The sequence below is a fragment of the Malaclemys terrapin genome, chromosome 8 (assembly GCF_027887155.1).
Source record: "Malaclemys terrapin pileata isolate rMalTer1 chromosome 8, rMalTer1.hap1, whole genome shotgun sequence".
In the NCBI taxonomy this organism is placed as follows: Eukaryota; Metazoa; Chordata; order Testudines; family Emydidae; genus Malaclemys; species Malaclemys terrapin.
This window is the reverse complement of record NC_071512.1, coordinates 92,959,459-92,977,301: the sequence shown is the minus strand read 5'-3', so window position 1 is coordinate 92,977,301 and position 17,843 is coordinate 92,959,459. Positions and strand designations below refer to the sequence as shown.

The window sequence follows — 17,843 nt, the reverse complement described above, 5'->3', positions numbered from 1 at the left end:
GCCCCGGCTCCGGTCAAGCACCACGCCCCCGGCCCCAGCCGAGCACCGCACCAGCCCCCGGCCTGGCCCCGGGCCCAGCACCGCGCCGGCCCCTAGCCCGGCCTGGCCCCCAGCTGAGCACCGCGCCTCCGGCCGAGCACCGCGCTGGCCCCGGCCCCAGCCGAGCACCGCGCCAGCCCCCGGCCCAGCACCGCGCCGGTCCCCGGCCCGGCCCCTGGCTGAGCACCACGCTGGCCCCGGCCCCTGCTGAGCACCGCCAGCCCCGGCCCGGCCCCATACCGCCGGCTCCAGCCCCAGCAGCCCCGGCCGAGCACTGCCGGGCCCTCCCTCCCTATTTTCCCAGACATGTCTGGCTTTTTGGGATTTCCCCCCAGAAGGGAATTTGAGGCCCCAAAAGCCGGACATGTCCAGGAAAATCTGGACGTACGGTAACCCTAGCACTCTCCCCTCGACTGCGGTACTCCACCAGAACAAAGAGCGCAAGTGGAGTTGACGGGAGAGCATCAGCTGTCAACTTACCACAGTAGATCTAAGTACGTCAACTTCAGCTACACTATTGACATAGCTGAAGTTGCATATCTTAGATAGACCCCGAGCAGTAGTGTAGACAAGTCCTAAATCAGCACGGCTGCCTCAATGTAGTGGTGCCAATTAGGTGCTTCTGGTGAAGAGGCACTATGTGGACCATCCAGGTAATTACTCCACCTCAATGACAGCATCTCCCCTGGACATAGCACAGTGTAGACACTGCTTTAAGTCGATGTAAGTTACCTCGCCCAGGGGGGTGGTTTGCGTCCTGACCGAAGAGGGCAGTCTCCCGCATAATCCAGGTCAGCAAAAGAGGTTGCATATCAGTTATACAGTTCGGCACTGACTATAGATGATTCCTGCCAAAGATCACGCAGGGGAAAGTTTATAGTGGCCTGATCTAATCCCCCTGCGGCCCCTCCAGTGCCAGGGTCGCCCTTCCCCACTCAGAGCAGACACGTGGCTACGTGCTGGGTCCCCGCTGCACTGCCCCCTCCCGCAACCTTCCCGCGTGAAGGCTTCGTCTCCTGCCTGTGTCTTTAAGTGGGCGGAGGCGAGGGCCGGCTGCGGGCGGCTGATGACAGCGGCGAGCCCCGCCCAGCGGCTGCTCCGGGAGGAAGCGGGGAGCGCCGCCGCCAGCCCCGCAGCCCGGTGTGCACCATGGTGAAGATCGTGATGGTCCGGACCCAGGCCTACGCCGACCAGAAGCCCGGCACCAGCGGGCTGCGCAAGCGGGTGCGGGTGTTCCAGGACAACGCGCACTACGCCGAGAACTTCATCCAGAGCATCCTGGCCACGGTGCCCGCGGCCGAGCGGCAGGAGGCCGCGCTGGTGGTGGGCGGCGACGGCCGCTTCTACATGACCGAGGCCATCCAGCTGATCATCCGGATCGCCGCCGCCAACGGGGTAGGGGGCCCGGCCCGCGCCCGACGTGCCCGGGGCAGCGCCCCGTGCCACTCCCCTGCGGTGCCCGCGGCTCCCTGCCTCGCAGTGTCCCCCCTTCCTGCTGCCCTCCCCTTGGACTGTGCATCGTGGGGGGCAACGTGCCCCTGAGTTGTGCCCCCCCCACAGCTGGCGAGGGCTGCCCCGCCGCGGTCCCCGCGCCTTGCATGCCCTACAGCAGCGGGCGGTGCCGCTTCTAGCCAGAGCCTAGTCACGGTGACAGCGGGTGCTTGATTCCCCTTTTCCCCATCGCACCTCCCTCTCCCTTTCCCCCCGTCCGCCCGGCCTAGCGAGACTGAAAACCGCAATCCGCAGTCGATTGGGGGGCTGGGGGGGCTGCAGGGGGCAAACAGTGGCTGGGGGATGAAGGCCCTAGTTATCTTGAGGGTTGGAATCGCTGTGCCCTTCAGGCACCGTCTGGCAGAGGACAGGGTCTGATGGCGCATTGAGGTGCTGCCTACGTGTGGATAGGTGAGTTACTGAGGTTTGGGTTTTTTGTACGGAGATCCTTGTGGGGGAGGGGTGGCACTGCTCTTGCATTCACCTTGGGGGAAGGCGTTAGGTCTGATGCTCTTTGACATTTAAGTTAACCTTTCAGGCATTAGAGATACAGTTTCCCTAGCTTGCTTCAGCAGCGCATATAGACTGGCCAAAGTCTTATTGACTTTATAGGGCTTTTGTAACATTGCAAGGCAAGACTGCCTAGCTCCTGGGAATCCATCTGATCTGCATGGAAGAAACTTTTCTTGTTAGACACAATGATTTGTTTACCCCGTTGCAAGCTCACACTATGGCCTGTATGTGCAAAGGCTGCAATGTTCCCACGCCACCTGCATTTAAGGAAACAGCTCTGGTCTTGTTATGCTTCTGGTTCCTCACCCGCACTAGTTTATACATTAGCCTTGCACTAGAAAATGGGGCCTCAGGGTATGATTGTGGCAGAAAGTGGGAATTGTCTGTCCCCAGCAGTGAAACTGGCTCCTAACTGCTCATGAAACTAAAGTAGTAATTATTATTAGGCTATGAAGAAAGTTCTGTCCAGGCCTGCATTTTACACAAGGGGAATGGCAGAAACAGGAAACTGATGACATTTTCTGCACCAGTACAATGGAAGTAAATTGACTAATTATACAGCAGGCACTGTTACTAAAACCTTGCAACTGGGAGTATGGATTTTAATTGTTATCTAAGATAACTGGAAATTGTAGTCTATTGATGTGGATATGCACAAAAACTCAGAATTTTAGTTTCATTGCTGAGCTATAGAAGTGATCAGATGTCTGTAACTAAAGATGGATGTATAACTTTATCAGCAGTGTTCCCTCTAATTTTTCCCACCCATGTGCGGAATGAATTTTGTTACATGCACCAATATGGAGGTGATATGTGACACATGATCTTCATATTGGTGCACATAGCAAAATTCGGGGGGGTGGGACTGAGGGTTGGGGTACAGGGGTGTGAGGGCTCCAACTGGGGGTGTGGGATTGGGGGTGGGGCTGGGGATGAGGGGTTCAGGGCTGGAGCAGAAGGTTGGGGTGGGGAAGTGAAAGGGGCTCCAGCTGGGGGTGCAGGCTCTGGAGTGGGGCTGGGGATGAGGGGTTTGGGGTTCAGGAGGGTGCTCTAGTGGGGAGAGAGGACTCCCCCCAGCAGCACCTAGGCTGGGATGGAGTTGGTCATTTGAATTCGGAATGTGTGACTGCTTGATCAATGATCAATGTTAATCGTGTCCCTTGGCATCTTTCTTCGCCCGCCAGGCGGGGACGTGATGCTGCTAGGATAACTCAGTAGATGCTAAATCTGTGGAGATGAGCCTTGCCTCAGCCAGCTAGTTACATGAAACCTGACAAATGGATCGTGTCATGCTGTTCTGGGCCTCCTGGCTGTTCAGATGCCTCTCATCAGCATGAGACGCTCTCCTTTGTAGAGTGGTGTGTAGGCTGAGCTGAAGATACTGGCTAGTTGCAGACAGTCACTGCAGCAGCGTAGGAGCATGGATAATAAAATCCACTGAAGCCAGTAACATCTCACAGGATAAAAATGTAATTTACAAGAAAAGTCATATAGAACTTTGTCTTTTATATTCTTCTTATAGCAGCTGCTCGCTTCGTAATCTTCAATCAGTGCCCTAGTTTGTCGTTCCTTAACCAGAATGGCCCCTCCTTGTGTATAGTGATGAAAGGAGTGGATGAAGCAGCTTATTTTAATTTAAAAAAGAAAACAGCCGTGGTGGAGCTGAAATTTTTTAGAAAAGGGGTAGAGTGGGAATGTGAATGTTAATGTGTAGCATGCGTACCTAGCTGCACTGGCAGCAGGGAGCACTTCAGAGCCTCATGAATAAACAAATAATGGAATTAGTTTCAGCAGGATAAAGGACTGGTTTGTTCAAGTTTTTGGAAGCATACCCGGGCGTCTAATGGGATCTGGCACTTTTCCAGGAGGCTGATCACCACACAATTGGTGATGCTTCCGCCCACTCCAGGGCCCCCAAGAGGTATGGGGAGAGGGATGGAAGCTAGGCCAGCCTGCATCCGAAATAGCCCTTTCATTAGGTGTGGCTAGCGCTCTTACACTTCCCAATACCTGCTGCATCTCTGAGTGTAGTGTAGTGATAGCGTTTTATCTAGGGAAAGGGACCCTCCTTAGAAAAAGTATTTCTGTAGTTTGTGGTTACAGGGTTTTCCTTGTAACGTGCTTTCTGGGGGACTGGGGAGAACAAGCCGGTGTGTTCTTCTTGCACCCTGGTCTTGCAAACACTTATCCGCATGTGTAACTTTGTGCACACGAGTAGTTCCTTTTAGTTCACTAAAAAGAAGAACAGGAGTACTTGTGGCACCTTAGAGACTAACAAATTTATTAGAGCATAAGCTTTCGTGGACTACAGCCCACTTCTTCAGATGCATATAGAATGGAACATATGTTCCATTCTATATGCATCCGAAGAAGTGGGCTGTAGTCCATGTTCCATTCTATATGCATCCGAAGAAGTGGGCTGTAGTCCATGTTCCATTCTATATGCATCCGAAGAAGTGGGCTGTAGTCCACGAAAGCTTATGCTCTAATAAATTTGTTAGTCTCTAAGGTGCCACAAGTACTCCTGTTCTTCTTTTTGCGGATACAGACTAACACGGCTGTTACTCTGAAACCTTTTAGTTCACTGTGTGTGTAAAGTTTTGTGTGTGTAAGTGTTTGCAGGAGCAGCGTCCAGGATTAAAGCAATCATCAGCCTGTGCTTCCCATGCCCAGAAAGCACATTAGAAGGGTAAAACTGTAACCGCGACTACAGAAATATTTCTTTTAAGGAGGGTCCCTTTTCCTAGGTAAGCTGTCACTACAGTACGCACAGCTGAAGCAGTTATTTGGAACCTTTAGTCAGACACAGTTACATGTCATGAGGGGCCTGTTTGCCAAGGGGTGTTTGCATTGCTCAGTAATTGGTCTGATTAGGTTAAAACTGTTTGTTAGGGCAGAATAGGGCTCTGAGAAAGAGCGACATTCTGGAAAGAAACAGGGAAACACGAAGCAAAGGAGGAAGAAAATAACTGATACAGATTGTGTGGGCTAGGAGGCTAAACAGGGCCGGCTCCAGGCACCAGACGAGAAAGCACGTGCCTGGGGCGGCACATTGTAAGGGGCGGCATTCTGGCCAATTTTGGGGCGGCCAGCCCAGCCTTGCAGGGGCACGAACTAGCGATCCCCGCCGCTCACCGTGCCGCCAGGCTCCCTGGGACGCGCCGACCCCCGCCGCCTGCACCGGCCTCCGCCTCCCGCGCCGATCTGAGCCCGGCCGAACCGCCTTTAAAGGAGCGGCTGAGCCAGCACCTCCTGCAGCCCCTGGGGGCTCTGCCTGCCCGGCCGGGAGAGACACCCCAAAGTCGGAGGGGGGAGCCCCTCGCCCGGCTGCAAGTGGGCTGCAGCGCTTGGCTGCCCACGGGTGGAGGGAGCGGGTGGGTGCTGCCCTTCACCCCCCTGCAAGACGCCTTGACCGCCCTCCACGCGCTCCCTGCGGCTGCTGGTTTTTAAAATTTTTTTTGTTTGTTTCGGCAGTCTGGCCTCCTTTTTTTTTATTTTTTTTGCCTGGGGCGGCAAAAAAGCTAGAGTCGGCCCTGAGGCTAAAGGCTGATACGTGAAGGAAAAAGGTTTACTTTATACACAGCAAGGAAAGATATTAACCAACTTAAAAACCAAACAGCTACTGTCGAAGACATCAGTAGGCAGATCATAGCTGAAGATTTCAAGCAGGAATATTATGGTGTTGCAACTCTTTGAAACTTCTACTGAGGCAAGCGCTGTATACTTTCCTTTGTGAAGGAATTTAAAAAGAAAGCCACCAAGGAGAAATTTTTGTCATACTGAAAAGGTGAACTAAATTTCACACTGGCAGACCAGGTCTTCACTACAAACTTAAGTTGACAGAAGTCACCTTACCTCCACCTAATAATGTACTGTGTGCGTCTACACTACCAGGTCCTTTCCGCTGACCTACCTCACCTGTAACGTTGACTTAATTACTTCACCTCCGCGAGAGGCGTAGCGCCTAATTCAATGTTGATGGGTCGACAGAGAGGCAGTGTAGATGCAGCCTTGTGTATGTCAATTGAATTGAAGTGTCCCACAATGCTCTGCAGTGACCACTCTGGAGATCGTTTTCAACTCCGCTGCATAGCAGCCAAGTACACAGGAAACAGCCCCTCCCCTGTGAAACCCCGAGGAACTTTTGAGTTCCCATTTCCAGCTGATCATGGCAACTCTACGCTCCAAACGCACCTCGAGGTAGTGGATCTTATTCACCTGTGGGGAGAAGAGTCTGGGCTGGCACAGCTCCGATCCAGCCGAAGAAACATAGCGATGTATGAAAAGATCACTTGGGACATGGGGGAGAAGGTCTACAGCAAGGACACGCAGCAGTGCTCCGTGAAAATCAAAGAACTTGGGCAGGCATACCAGAAGACAAGGGAGGCGAACAGTCGTTCTGGTTCTGCACCACAGACATGCAGCTTCTACAATGAGCAACAGAGGGTCCTGTGGCACCTTTGAGACCAACAGAAGTATTGGGAGCATAAGCTTTCGTGGGTAAGACCCCCACTTCTTCAGATGCATCTGAAGAAGTGAGGGTCTTACCCATGAAAGCTTATGCTCCCAATACTTCTGTTGGTCTCAAAGGTGCCACAGGACCCTCTGTTGCTTTTTACAGATTCAGACTAACACGGCTACCCCTCTGATACTTAGCTTCTACAATGAGCTGCATGTGATTCTCGGCAGTGACCCCAAATGCAGTGTGGATACCTCCGAAGACTCTGAGTCCTGGGCCACTTCAGGCAACAACGAGGAAGACATTCTGGATGAGGAAGAGAAGAAGGAGGAGAATGGGAGACAGACGAGAGGTGGATTCATTCTCCCTGAGAGTCGGGAGCTATTTTTAACCCCGGAGCCCAGCCGGTTGGAGGACAGCTTGGTGGCCAAGCATGATGCCAGGGAAGGCACCTCTGGTGAGTATACATTTCCAATCAAACTGTAGGGGTTACCTGCACTTATATTTTATGTTTAATCTGAAGAAAACGTGAGGTGCAGTGGGTATCTGCTTCCCGTGGCCACCACCAGCAATGCAGAGGGTGCCCCCCAGAAAAGACTGTTTATGTGCATATGGATAGACCGGGAATCCTCCATGGAGCTCTCCAGGAAACTTTCATGGTGGTACTCTACAATCTTTTGCAGCAGGGTTCTGGGGAGGGCTGCCTTATTTCTTCCACCACAGGAGGACGTTTTCGCAAACCGCTCCAATATTAACTCTGCTGGCATCATTGTGATACACAGCATAGCAGCATAAGGACCAGGTCTGTACCCAGATGCTTGCAGCATCTGCTCCCTTGCTGCCTCTGTTACCCTCAGGAGACTGATATCACACAGGGTCACCTAAGGGAGACAGTGGAAGTTTTCATTACAAGTGCTTTTACCGCACACACTAGAGCCTGTGATCCACCACCCATGGGGTGACTTCTGGATCCCTTAACCATGCTTTCCCTAGCATGCCGGTGATTTGGTTGGCATGGATTGGCGTTGACCTCAGATTCGGCAAGTCCAAGGTGACTATTACCAGAAGTGTTCAGGGAAGGTGTGTGTGTTTGCGGGGCTCTTCCTGTGTTCTCTCATGGCTGCAAATGACCCACCCTACCCCCGGAGCCAACTCGGACAAAGACTGCAATTTGGGAGGCTTAATGCTGGTCCCTGGTCTTAAAGCAATGTCCATGTTGCTAGCAATGTCCATGTTGTCCACCTGCCCACTTGTGCTCCTGACATGGGTTTCCCACAAGTTGTAGCACCAGGCCTGTCACTCATGCCACTAGCCCATACTCACCAGGGTGGGGAGGGATAGCTCAGTGGTTTGAGCATTGGCCTGCTAAACCCAGGATTGTGAGTTCAATCCTTAAGGGGGCCACTTAGGGATCTGGGGCAAAATCAGTATTTGGTCCTGCTAGTGAAGGCAGGGGGCTGGACTCAATGACCTTTCAAGGTCCATTCTAGGAGATAGGATATCTCCATTTAAAGAAGAACTTGGAATTGATTCCCCACTGACTGGCAGTCTGGCATTGTTTGCCACTCGCTTCTCCATTGTCAGAGCAGCTCTCATTTTAGTGTTGCTGTGCTTCAGGGCTGGGGAAAGCTCTGCACACAGTTCCTGGAAAGTGGCCTTCCACATTCGAAAGTTTTGCAGTCACTGCTCGTTATCCCATGGCTACATAATGATGCAATCCCACCAGTCAGTGCTTATTTCCCGGGACCAGAAATAGTGCTCCACCGTGTTCAGCTGCTGCGCAACTGCCAGGAGCAACCGGGAATTGTTTCGTATTATGGCTTGCAGCAGGGCTGCTAGAAGGACATCGCAGTGTTCCGTGCGGCAGCTCCTGTCTCGGCTCTGGAAATACTGCAGGATAAGTTGCCAGGTGTTTGTAATGATCACAACAAGCGTGCACGGCTCTGTAGAGTCCATGCTTCTTGGACTATGGCTAAGGCTAATATTTAGTCACAGGTATTTTTGGTAGAAGTCATGGACAGGTCACGGGCAATAAATAAAAATTCACGACCTGTTACCTGTCCATGACTTTTACCAAAAATACCCCTGACTAAATCTCTACTTCTGGGCCCCACTGCTCTGGAGGGCTGCTGCTCCAGGGGGGCCCTGCTCTAGTGCTGGGGGTTGACTGCCCCCGGCTGCTGCTCCCCAGGGACTGCTCTCCAGACAGCCTCCGGGTGCCCCCGAGGCCGCTGCTCTAGCTGCCCTGTGACCACTGCTGCTTGGGCGGTCCCTACGGCGCCCCCAGGACCTCTGCTCAGGCACTCCCTGGAGCCAGCCGCACTGGCCACTGCTTGGGCCGTCCCTGGAGCCAGCTGCCAGTGGCCACCCGAGAAGCGGACGATGCGGCTGGTCCCATGGACCACCTAAGCAGCTGGCCCTGGGTCACTTCAACAGCGGCTGGTGGAGCTGGCTGTCGGGCACCCTGGAGTCAGCCATACCAGCTGCTGTGGAAGTCAGAGAGAATCGCAGCCTTAGTTATGAATGCATAGCAGGGTTTATGGGCCTGCTGTATGTGTGTTAACAAATCAGAGAAAAGTCCTAGAAATTAGAGTGGGGAACACACTGAACATTTCATATTCACATGCTGTAGACCCTCATAGTCATCTTGTGTGTAAACATGGAGCTATATAGACTCTAATTCACTTGGAATTCCTGCAGTTAATCTGGAAAATGATGTCATTCCATCTTGATCTAGAGAGAAAGGCAGGTTCATTCGTTCTTTCTGTGGGCTTCCCCAAAACTGTTTTGATTCCAAAATGTTTCTTTCACTTTAGAACTGATTGTTGTAAGGCTACTTTAGCCAGTAACTTCTGCTCAGGTCTCTCATCTCATAAGATTCTCTGCCAGAAGGTGAATGTCTTTCAAATCAAAAATAGTGCTTATAGTACAGGGTAAGATTCACTGTCACTGGTCATATAGAACTTAAGCAATATGGAAAGGTGACTTTGAGAATCTTAGTGCTAATGGCAGAATTTGGTTCTCTGCATTTTTCAGAATCACACAGGCTTAGTTTGATACAGTTTGTGGTATTGAAAGCCAATATGTAGAAATAGCAGGAAAATGACCTTTTGACTAAGACTCACAGTCTAAAGTTTAAACTTTACTGAAAACACAATCTTTTTTTTATCATTAACCAAAGTCAGCTGTTGGCAGGAAAAAGTGCATAGCCCTGGCCACGTTCTTGCATGTCCAGTTCCTCTTGGTAGCAAACTAGAAAACGGCACCAGTAAATACTCCACAGCTTTTCTATCTTTAAAAACCAGGGGGGAAATCCAGGATTTTGCAAGAGGTGCCCCTCCTCCCCCCACCCCATTCATCCTCAGAACAAGGATGGCATGGGCAGTGGTAGGGCAAGCTTTCTCACCCAATCTCCACTCTGCCAGGGTGGAGACACTGGGTGAAATCCTGAGCCCATTGAAGCCAGTGGCAAAACACCCACTTCATCTCTAGTTCAGCCTCAGACCTTTTTTCTTTCTTCTGGGTCTGTCAAAAGAGGTACTAATTTTAATGGCGATTTTTTTTTTCATACAGACACTTGCCCATTAAGGGATAAGCTGTGAAACAGCCATCAGGTGAAAAATAAAGGTAAAGGGTCTTGTATTCCATGCCTATCCCCAACCAGTCACTGTTGATTGGCACTAAGATCAAAGTAAAGTAAAAGGTTGATTCCTGTTATCTGGAAACCTCTAGAGTACCTGGCCTAATTTCAGTGTGAGAACTGCCTGAGATGTCTCTGAAACTTTGTGACAGAAAGTCAAACTAAATGAAGCCACGGAAGATGTATTAGATTTTCGTAGCTGAATTCCACTGCTGCTTAATTATACGTGCTGTGCGTGTGTGTTGTATAAGTATAAATCACTGGATTCATAGTGGCCTTTCCCCCCTGCCAATGGGTACGTAGTTTCATGTAAATCTCCCCCATGCAATAAAAGGGGAACTTGTACTTTTTGCATGTGCTTGAATAATGAGGCATTTCAAGGGGTTGGACATCCTACAGTAAGTTGAACTTACAGTGCCATCTGGGAGTGAGAAGGGAAACTGCTTGCCTAGTATCAGAGGGGTAGCCGTGTTAGTCTGGATCTGTAAAAAGCAACAGAGTCCTGTGGCACCTTTAAGACTAACAGATGTATTGGAGCATGAGCTTTCGTGGGTGAATGCCCACTTCTTCGGATGCGTTCACCCACAAAAGCTTATACTCCAATACATCTGCTTGTCTAGGTGTTTTAATAAATACCAATGGGAATTTCCTATGTAAATCCTCCTGCAGTGATCAGAAGGCAGACCCGCTGTGTGAACGGAGTACAAGTAGAACCTTGTTAGTCAATCCTGGGAATTGTTTTTCCACTTCTGTACCACAAGAGGGAAACCTATACCTAAGAACTTAACCACAGTGCCTATGCATTTCAGGACACCAAAGTAAAGATGAGTTAGTTAATACTAATACAAAGCTTTAAAGATGTAAAATTCTTTTATTTGTCTTCTTAGTCTATTTATTCTCTCCAGTTGCAGAGCTGAAACCTCAAGAAATCATCCCCATAGAACACTTTGCAAATGGTCACAACAATCAAATTGTTTTTAAAATTATGACTTTTTCTTTTTCTTTTTTGCTTTAATAGCAGGTAGGCTGGACCGTAATAAAGTGTGGCTTCATAAATTGCTCAATTAATGTTTGTTAAGTGTTTAGAGATACCTGGACAAAAGACTCCACAGAAGCACAAAGTATTATTAAAAAGCATTGTTGGTTATTTTTAACCAACGTGTTAACTTCCCAGAATTTAGAAGGATGGTCCTGCATGGATTTTAAGAAAGTTGGCATCTCGCCAGCCCAGATGACATTTTCTTGGGATTTCAAATAATTTGGCTGCCATACTCTTCTGCCAGAGTTAATCATGTTTCAATATTCACAGCTTTTTACAAATGTAGTTTTTCTAAAATAATAGCATTTTGTAACTGCTTACCTGGGGTAAATTCTGTTCCTAGTTGGACTTGGTCAATCTGGAGTAACTCCATAGAAACCATTGCAGTTATTCTGGATTTTTCCCAAGTGGACTTCGGCCCGTTGTGCCCAGCAGGTAATTCCAGTGTTTATTAGAGGAAAACCATTCAATTAAGCACTATAGAATACTGGCAATGGAGAAGTTATTGACTGTCAATGACAGTAATATAAGGAAACTGTAGGTAACTGAGATCTTCTGATTGCCATTTTAAGAGTGACCTTTAAGTTGCTGGTCTCCACAAAATAACTTTAGCCGTGTACAGCCATGCTTCCTGAACACTTACCTTCTCAGTATTCACTTCCCAATGAGGGCTCTCTGACAGTGGGAGTCACAACTGGCAGATCTGGCAGAACTTTATGAATCTGCTTGTCTGTCTAAAACGATTCCAGCTCTGCATTGGTTTAGAAAGCAGAGCCTGGCTACAAATCAATGCTTTTGACTGAAGGGCTGACCTACTAAACAGCCTCTCTTGCTATCCCCATCCTAACAGATAATTGGACAGAATTAACACTGCTGTGGTCTAGTCTGTGATAATACAAGAACTGCACAGAACTACTGCTGTCACAGTCAGAAGACTGTAGAGAAGACAAATCTCCTTTTTCTTTCCGTTTTCATGAGGGATTGCAGTGTGGAATTATATGTATTCTCTCTGACAGTGATCTTGCAGAACAAGTGCAAGAAAACTTCTTCAGTTACCGAAACCACATTCAGCACAAGGTTCAAGGAGCTATTTTTGGGCACTTGACTGCTTCACAGAACTTCTAACTAGTAGATGTGCCATTACTGGTGTCAAGATTGAGTTTTCTTTTATTTTCACCATAATTTATTTTAAATGTATTTATATGAAAAAGGAACATGGAAGACCGTCCTCTGCTTATATTGACTTTGCCAACAGCAGCTTACAATGACCAGAAACCGGGAACCAGTGGATTACGGAAGAAAATCTATTATTTTGAGACCAAGACAAACTACCTGCAGAATTTTGTCCAGAGTATATTTTTTTCCATAGATCTAAGAGATCGACAAGGATCTACTGTGGTAGTTGGAGGAGATGGGAGATATTTTAATAAATTTGCAATAGAATTGATAGTTCAAATGGCAGCTGCCAATGGGGTTGGTATATGATAAGTATGACTAAATTCCTAGTACTGTAGTTGATCTAAGCAGAAGTATAAAGTCATAGTAATTAAGAGGTGTTCTAAGTTTTAATTAACTAATTTCCCATTGCCTTTTAAATGACTGCTATTGGTTAACTGAGAATTATGGATCATCGTGAAGTGTTTTAATGGAAAATTACCTTTAGTGATATTGAAATTACCGAATTAAATTTTTTAAAAGCAATGTTGCCATTTAGCTTTGAAGAGAAGTGAAAATACATTTGAAATAGGGTAGAAACATGTAGAAATAGCAATGTGAAAATAAATATTGTTAGTTTCTCATTAATGCTCATTTTGTTGATTTACAGCAAATTATTGGCATTTGTGCATTTCGTAACTATCTTCATCAGCTCACAATGCCATTGTTAGTAAGTAAGTGATTGGTAGAGAGATGGGCTCTTTGTGCTCAGTGACAACTCTGCTTCGCTCTGCAAAAACAGTTTCATTATGGTCTGAGCTGCTCAACAAATGAAAAGACAAAACACAATGTTTGCAGTTTCTCAATAGATATAAATAGCTATGTCATGAATGTCACCAGAGCATTTGAAAATAAGGATAATCATGTGTTTTAGCAATACAGCTGGACCCCTTTATAGTGAACTCCAGTTGTGGTGACATTCCACATGTTGGCGTTAGAACAAAAGTCCTAACATCTTTTAGTGTAGTGCAGCTCCCTTCAGTTTTTAATGGATTTCTGGATATGAGGTTTTTCTGTGGAAAAAGGCAAAGATCCCACTGAAGATTTTATTTTTAAGGCAGAGAGAAAATAATACTAGCTGCTTCCACTGCTATTAAAATAGTTCATGGGGAATTTATGTGACCAAACCACTGATCTGATAGTATTATAATTCATAGCAAACAGGTAGAGAGAGTTCAGTTCCTCTCCCCTCCCCCGAATCTCTTGATTGACAAAATAATTGGGGGGGGAGGGTAAATATTAGAAATAGCAGGCCACCTCGTCTGCCATTGTAAATCAGTGTAGCTCCATTGAAGTCAATACATGGTCCAAACAGAAGATCTGTAGGATGCAAATTTACATCAGGTAATGATCAGGCCCACTGTTTGGACCATCAATATTATGTCAACTGCCTTTGATTTCCAGTTTCTTTGTAGCTCATTCACTATTTTAATAAGAAATGCTAAGTTTCAAAAAGCATAAAGCTGGTATCTCAGCTCCTCTCCCGTGAAGATGAAGCAATACCCATTTACAGTAGCTGAGGATCTGGCGCTACATTTATTTCCAGTAAAATCGCCCAGACGTGTCTCTTAGAGTTGACTTTATTGTAGTTTTTATATTCTGTCCTTTCTGTCACTGATTAGCAATGCCGCTTGGTTTATTTATCAACTTCATGCTAACCGCAGTGTGTAGAATATAAAGTAGAATTCTGAGAATATTTTCAAGTGTAAAATTATTATAACGCGCGCATATCTCATCTTAAAAGTGGAAAAGGCAGTTCCATCAGTATGTGATGTCGATGGATAGTCCCCTCTATGAATGTGTGATCAGAAGGATTTCCAAATAAGACCCCCACACTTGGTGTCCGAGTAGTCTAATTTATATTGCAGACTTTAAATCTGAATTATTTAATTAAAGGAAATGACGAAGCTAGTAGTCCACTAAACCTGGCATATATAAATAAAGACATCTATATTTAGAGGTCGTAATTATGGCATAGTGTAAAGGATTGGTGAGTCTGCATTTAGTGCACTGTATAGTTCAGTCCCTTTCCTGTTGGATAGATGTACTGAAGGTGGGGTTGGTGGTGCAGACAGCCACCTGCTTGATTGAGAGAAAAAGTCCTTGCTATTTAAGAGCTGTAGAGAGCATCCACCTGTATTATCAGTGAAGAGGAGAATAAGAGCTGGATTCTAGCATGTATCTAATTTTTTTCATTATAAAGGACTTGCATCCTATAGGTTTTTCTGTATAACAAGAGGGGTGTACGTGTGTGTGTGTGGGGGGGGGGCTGTTGCATGGTATTCCTTTAAAATGTTGTGATCTGGCCTCTCAACAAGTTTAACTGGTGTATTTGAAATTCAGATCTGAGCATTGCGGGAAGGGGATTCCTATGTTATGTACAATATATTTCCCTTGTAACAAGAAACTCAGTAAGTTAAAGCTTTAGCTGCAACTTCTTCCACAAAGAAACAACCTTCCCATTGGGGAGTGCACAGAAACTGCTTGGTTATTAAGTGGGGAACGGATGATATTTTGGCATTGGACCAAAATCAGAGGCGAATCTAGATGGTGTACCTTCTTTCCACCCTCTCCTTTCCGAGGTGTACATTCCTCAAATATAGATTCTCTAGACTTACTTCGGCTCATATACATTTATCAATATGTAGCTGACACTCTCACTGACACATTGCTTCCGAATTTGGCCTGCTGAGTTTAAGAATCTAAGGGTATGTCTACACTGCAGTAAGACCCTCGATGCTGACTCAGATCAGCCGACTTGGGCTCATGAGGCTCAGGCTGCAGGCTATAAAATTGCAGTGTAGACATCCGGGCTCAGGCCGGTGCCTGGGTTTTCGGAAACTGCAAGGAGTGGGGGTTCTAGAGTCCAGGCTCCAGCCTAAGCCTGGGATGCCTGCACTGCAGTTTTATAGCCCCGCAGCCCGAGCCCAAGCCAGCTAATATGGGCCAGCTGCGGGTGTTTATTGCAGAGTACACATACCCCAAAGGCTTGCTAACCGCGGAGCGTATTGCTATTCACACTCCTGTAGTCAGACCTGTGGGGCAGAGTGCTGCACTGTAACTCCCTCATGTGGACGTGGTGGGAGCAAACTAAGGTCTGGTTTTCACTAGGGCAGCAGGGATCGATTTAGCGGGTCTAGTGAAGACCTGCTAAATTGACGGCAGAGTGCTCTCCGGTCGACCCCGGTACTCCACCTCTCCGAGAAGAGTAAGGTAAGTCGACCGGCGAGCGTCTCCTGTCAGCGCAGCGCAGTGAAGACACCGAGGTAAGTCGACTTAAGCCACGTCAACTCCAGCTACGTTATTCGCACAGCTGGAGTAGCGTAACTTAAGTCAACTTACCCCCGTAGTGAAGACAAGCCCTAAAAGTAGGCTTGGAAGGGTTAGGTTTTTATTGATAAATGTCAGTAAACGTTGATTTCACTGTACACACACAAACAGGTGAAAAAATGTTTCCATTGATAATAGCCAAATTTTACAGATAGGCAAATAAGAAAAACATGGCTTGAGAACTTATTAGAGTTTGACTGAAGGATATCTGCTTTGCATATTTTGACGTTGACAATTTGTGTTTTTAATAGTTACAAAGATTTAACTTTATGAATCTCAACAACTATTGTCTTTAAATAATTGCTTGACTCCCCCCCGCATAATTTCCCTCCACTATGAAAATTTGTCTATAAAAATAGAAAAAATGCTTAAAAATAAACATTGATATAATCTATCAAAATTATATATATATAAAAATAATTCTGCCAAGTCTAAAATTTACACACAACTGTGTGAGAGTTCTATAAATATTTGCATCTATAAAGTTGCCATTTCTAACTTTCATGCTCTAGCAGACTTTAAAATTGTGAATTTTTTTGATAGTTTGTTTTAAATCTTTGTTTTAGATTGGCCGTTTAGTGATTGGACAGAATGGAATTCTCTCCACCCCAGCTGTCTCCTGTATTATTAGAAAAATCAAAGCCATTGGTGGCATCATTTTGACAGCCAGTCACAACCCTGGTGGCCCAAATGGAGACTTCGGCATTAAATTCAATATTTCCAATGGAGGTAAAGTTTTCCCTGGTGGCCAACATTTCTTACATCAGTGAATATACCTTCAGTACTGTCAGCAGTATATTTCACTAAACAAAACAAGTGATCTACTTCCCTTGTAAAATAATATTGTTCCCAAGAGAAACATTCTCATCCCTTGTCTTCTGATGTACCTATGGAATGCATACTTACAGCACACACTAAAAACTTTCCTTCCTTTTTCACTTGTAGGTCCTGCTCCTGAAGGTATTACTGATAAAATTTTCCAAATTAGCAAGACTATTGAAGAGTATGCTATCTGCCCAGATCTGAAGGTGGACCTTGGTACCATTGGAAAGCAGCAATTTGACTTGGAGAACAAGTTTAAACCATTTACAGGCAAGTGACACGTTTATCCTTGTATAAATGTAATTTTTACTTTCATGGGGCAATTACATAGTATGGTAGTGTCTTCATTTGGCAAGGTCATTTAATAGATTTTAAGGCCAAAAGGGATATGAGCCGCTAGTCTGGCCTCCTATATAACACAGACAACAGAATTTCACTCAGTGATTCCTGCATCGAGCACAACAACTTGTGGATGAACCAGAGCATGGGTTAAATTTTCAGAAGCATCTAAATGTGTTAGGGCCCTAGGTCCCACTTTCAAAAGTGACATAGGTATTTAGGAGGTTACATCTCATTGACTTCCTGTGAAAATTAGGTTCCCCAGGGCCAGATTTTCAGAGATATTTAGGTGCCAAGTGACATTGTCAGAAGCAGGTGCCTAAATACTGTTGAAAATCTGACCTAAGTGCCTATCACTTTGAAAATGTGACTTCTGAAAATTTACCCCTATACCATTTTTATAAAGGCATCTGATCTTGATTTGAAGACTCCAAGTGATAGAGAATGCACCATATCCAATCGCTGCAATTTAAAACGTTTTATCATAGAAGATTAGGGTTGGAAGAGACCTCAGGAGGTCATCTAGTCTAACCTCCTACTTAAAGCAGGACCAACCCCAACTAAATCATCCCAGCCAGAGCTTTGTCAAGCCAGGCCTTAAAAATCTTTAAGGATGGAGATTCCACCACCTAGATAACCCATTCCAGTGTAATAATTTTTCCTAACATCCAACTTAGACCTCCCCCACTGCAACTTGAGACCGTTTCTCCTTGTTCTGTCATCTGCCACCAATGAGAACAGCGTAGCTCCATCCTCTTTGGAACCCTCCTTCAGGTAGTTGAAGGCTGCTATCAAATCCCCATCACTCTTCTCTTCTGCAGACTAGATAAGCCCAGTTCCCTCAGCTTCTCCTCATAAGTCATGTGCCCCAGCCCCCTAATCATTTTCGTTGCCCTCTGCTGGACTCTCTCCAATTTGTCCACATCCTTTCTGTAGTGGGGGACCCAAAACTGGAC

General features: G+C 46.7%; 1 protein-coding gene across 1 annotated transcript in view; it reads left to right on the top strand.

Moving 5' to 3' along the window:
• Positions 1–1,134: 1,134 nt before the first annotated feature.
• The window catches only part of PGM1 (phosphoglucomutase 1), a 30,778-nt gene continuing 14,069 nt past the window's right edge, over positions 1,135–17,843 (top strand). Inside the window, exons 1-3 of the mRNA XM_054037109.1 lie at positions 1,135–1,434; positions 16,293–16,455; positions 16,672–16,818. Of these exons, the coding sequence (XP_053893084.1) occupies positions 1,189–1,434; positions 16,293–16,455; positions 16,672–16,818 (556 nt within the window). The 5' untranslated portion in view covers positions 1,135–1,188. The remainder of the gene's footprint in view (positions 1,435–16,292; positions 16,456–16,671; positions 16,819–17,843) is intronic.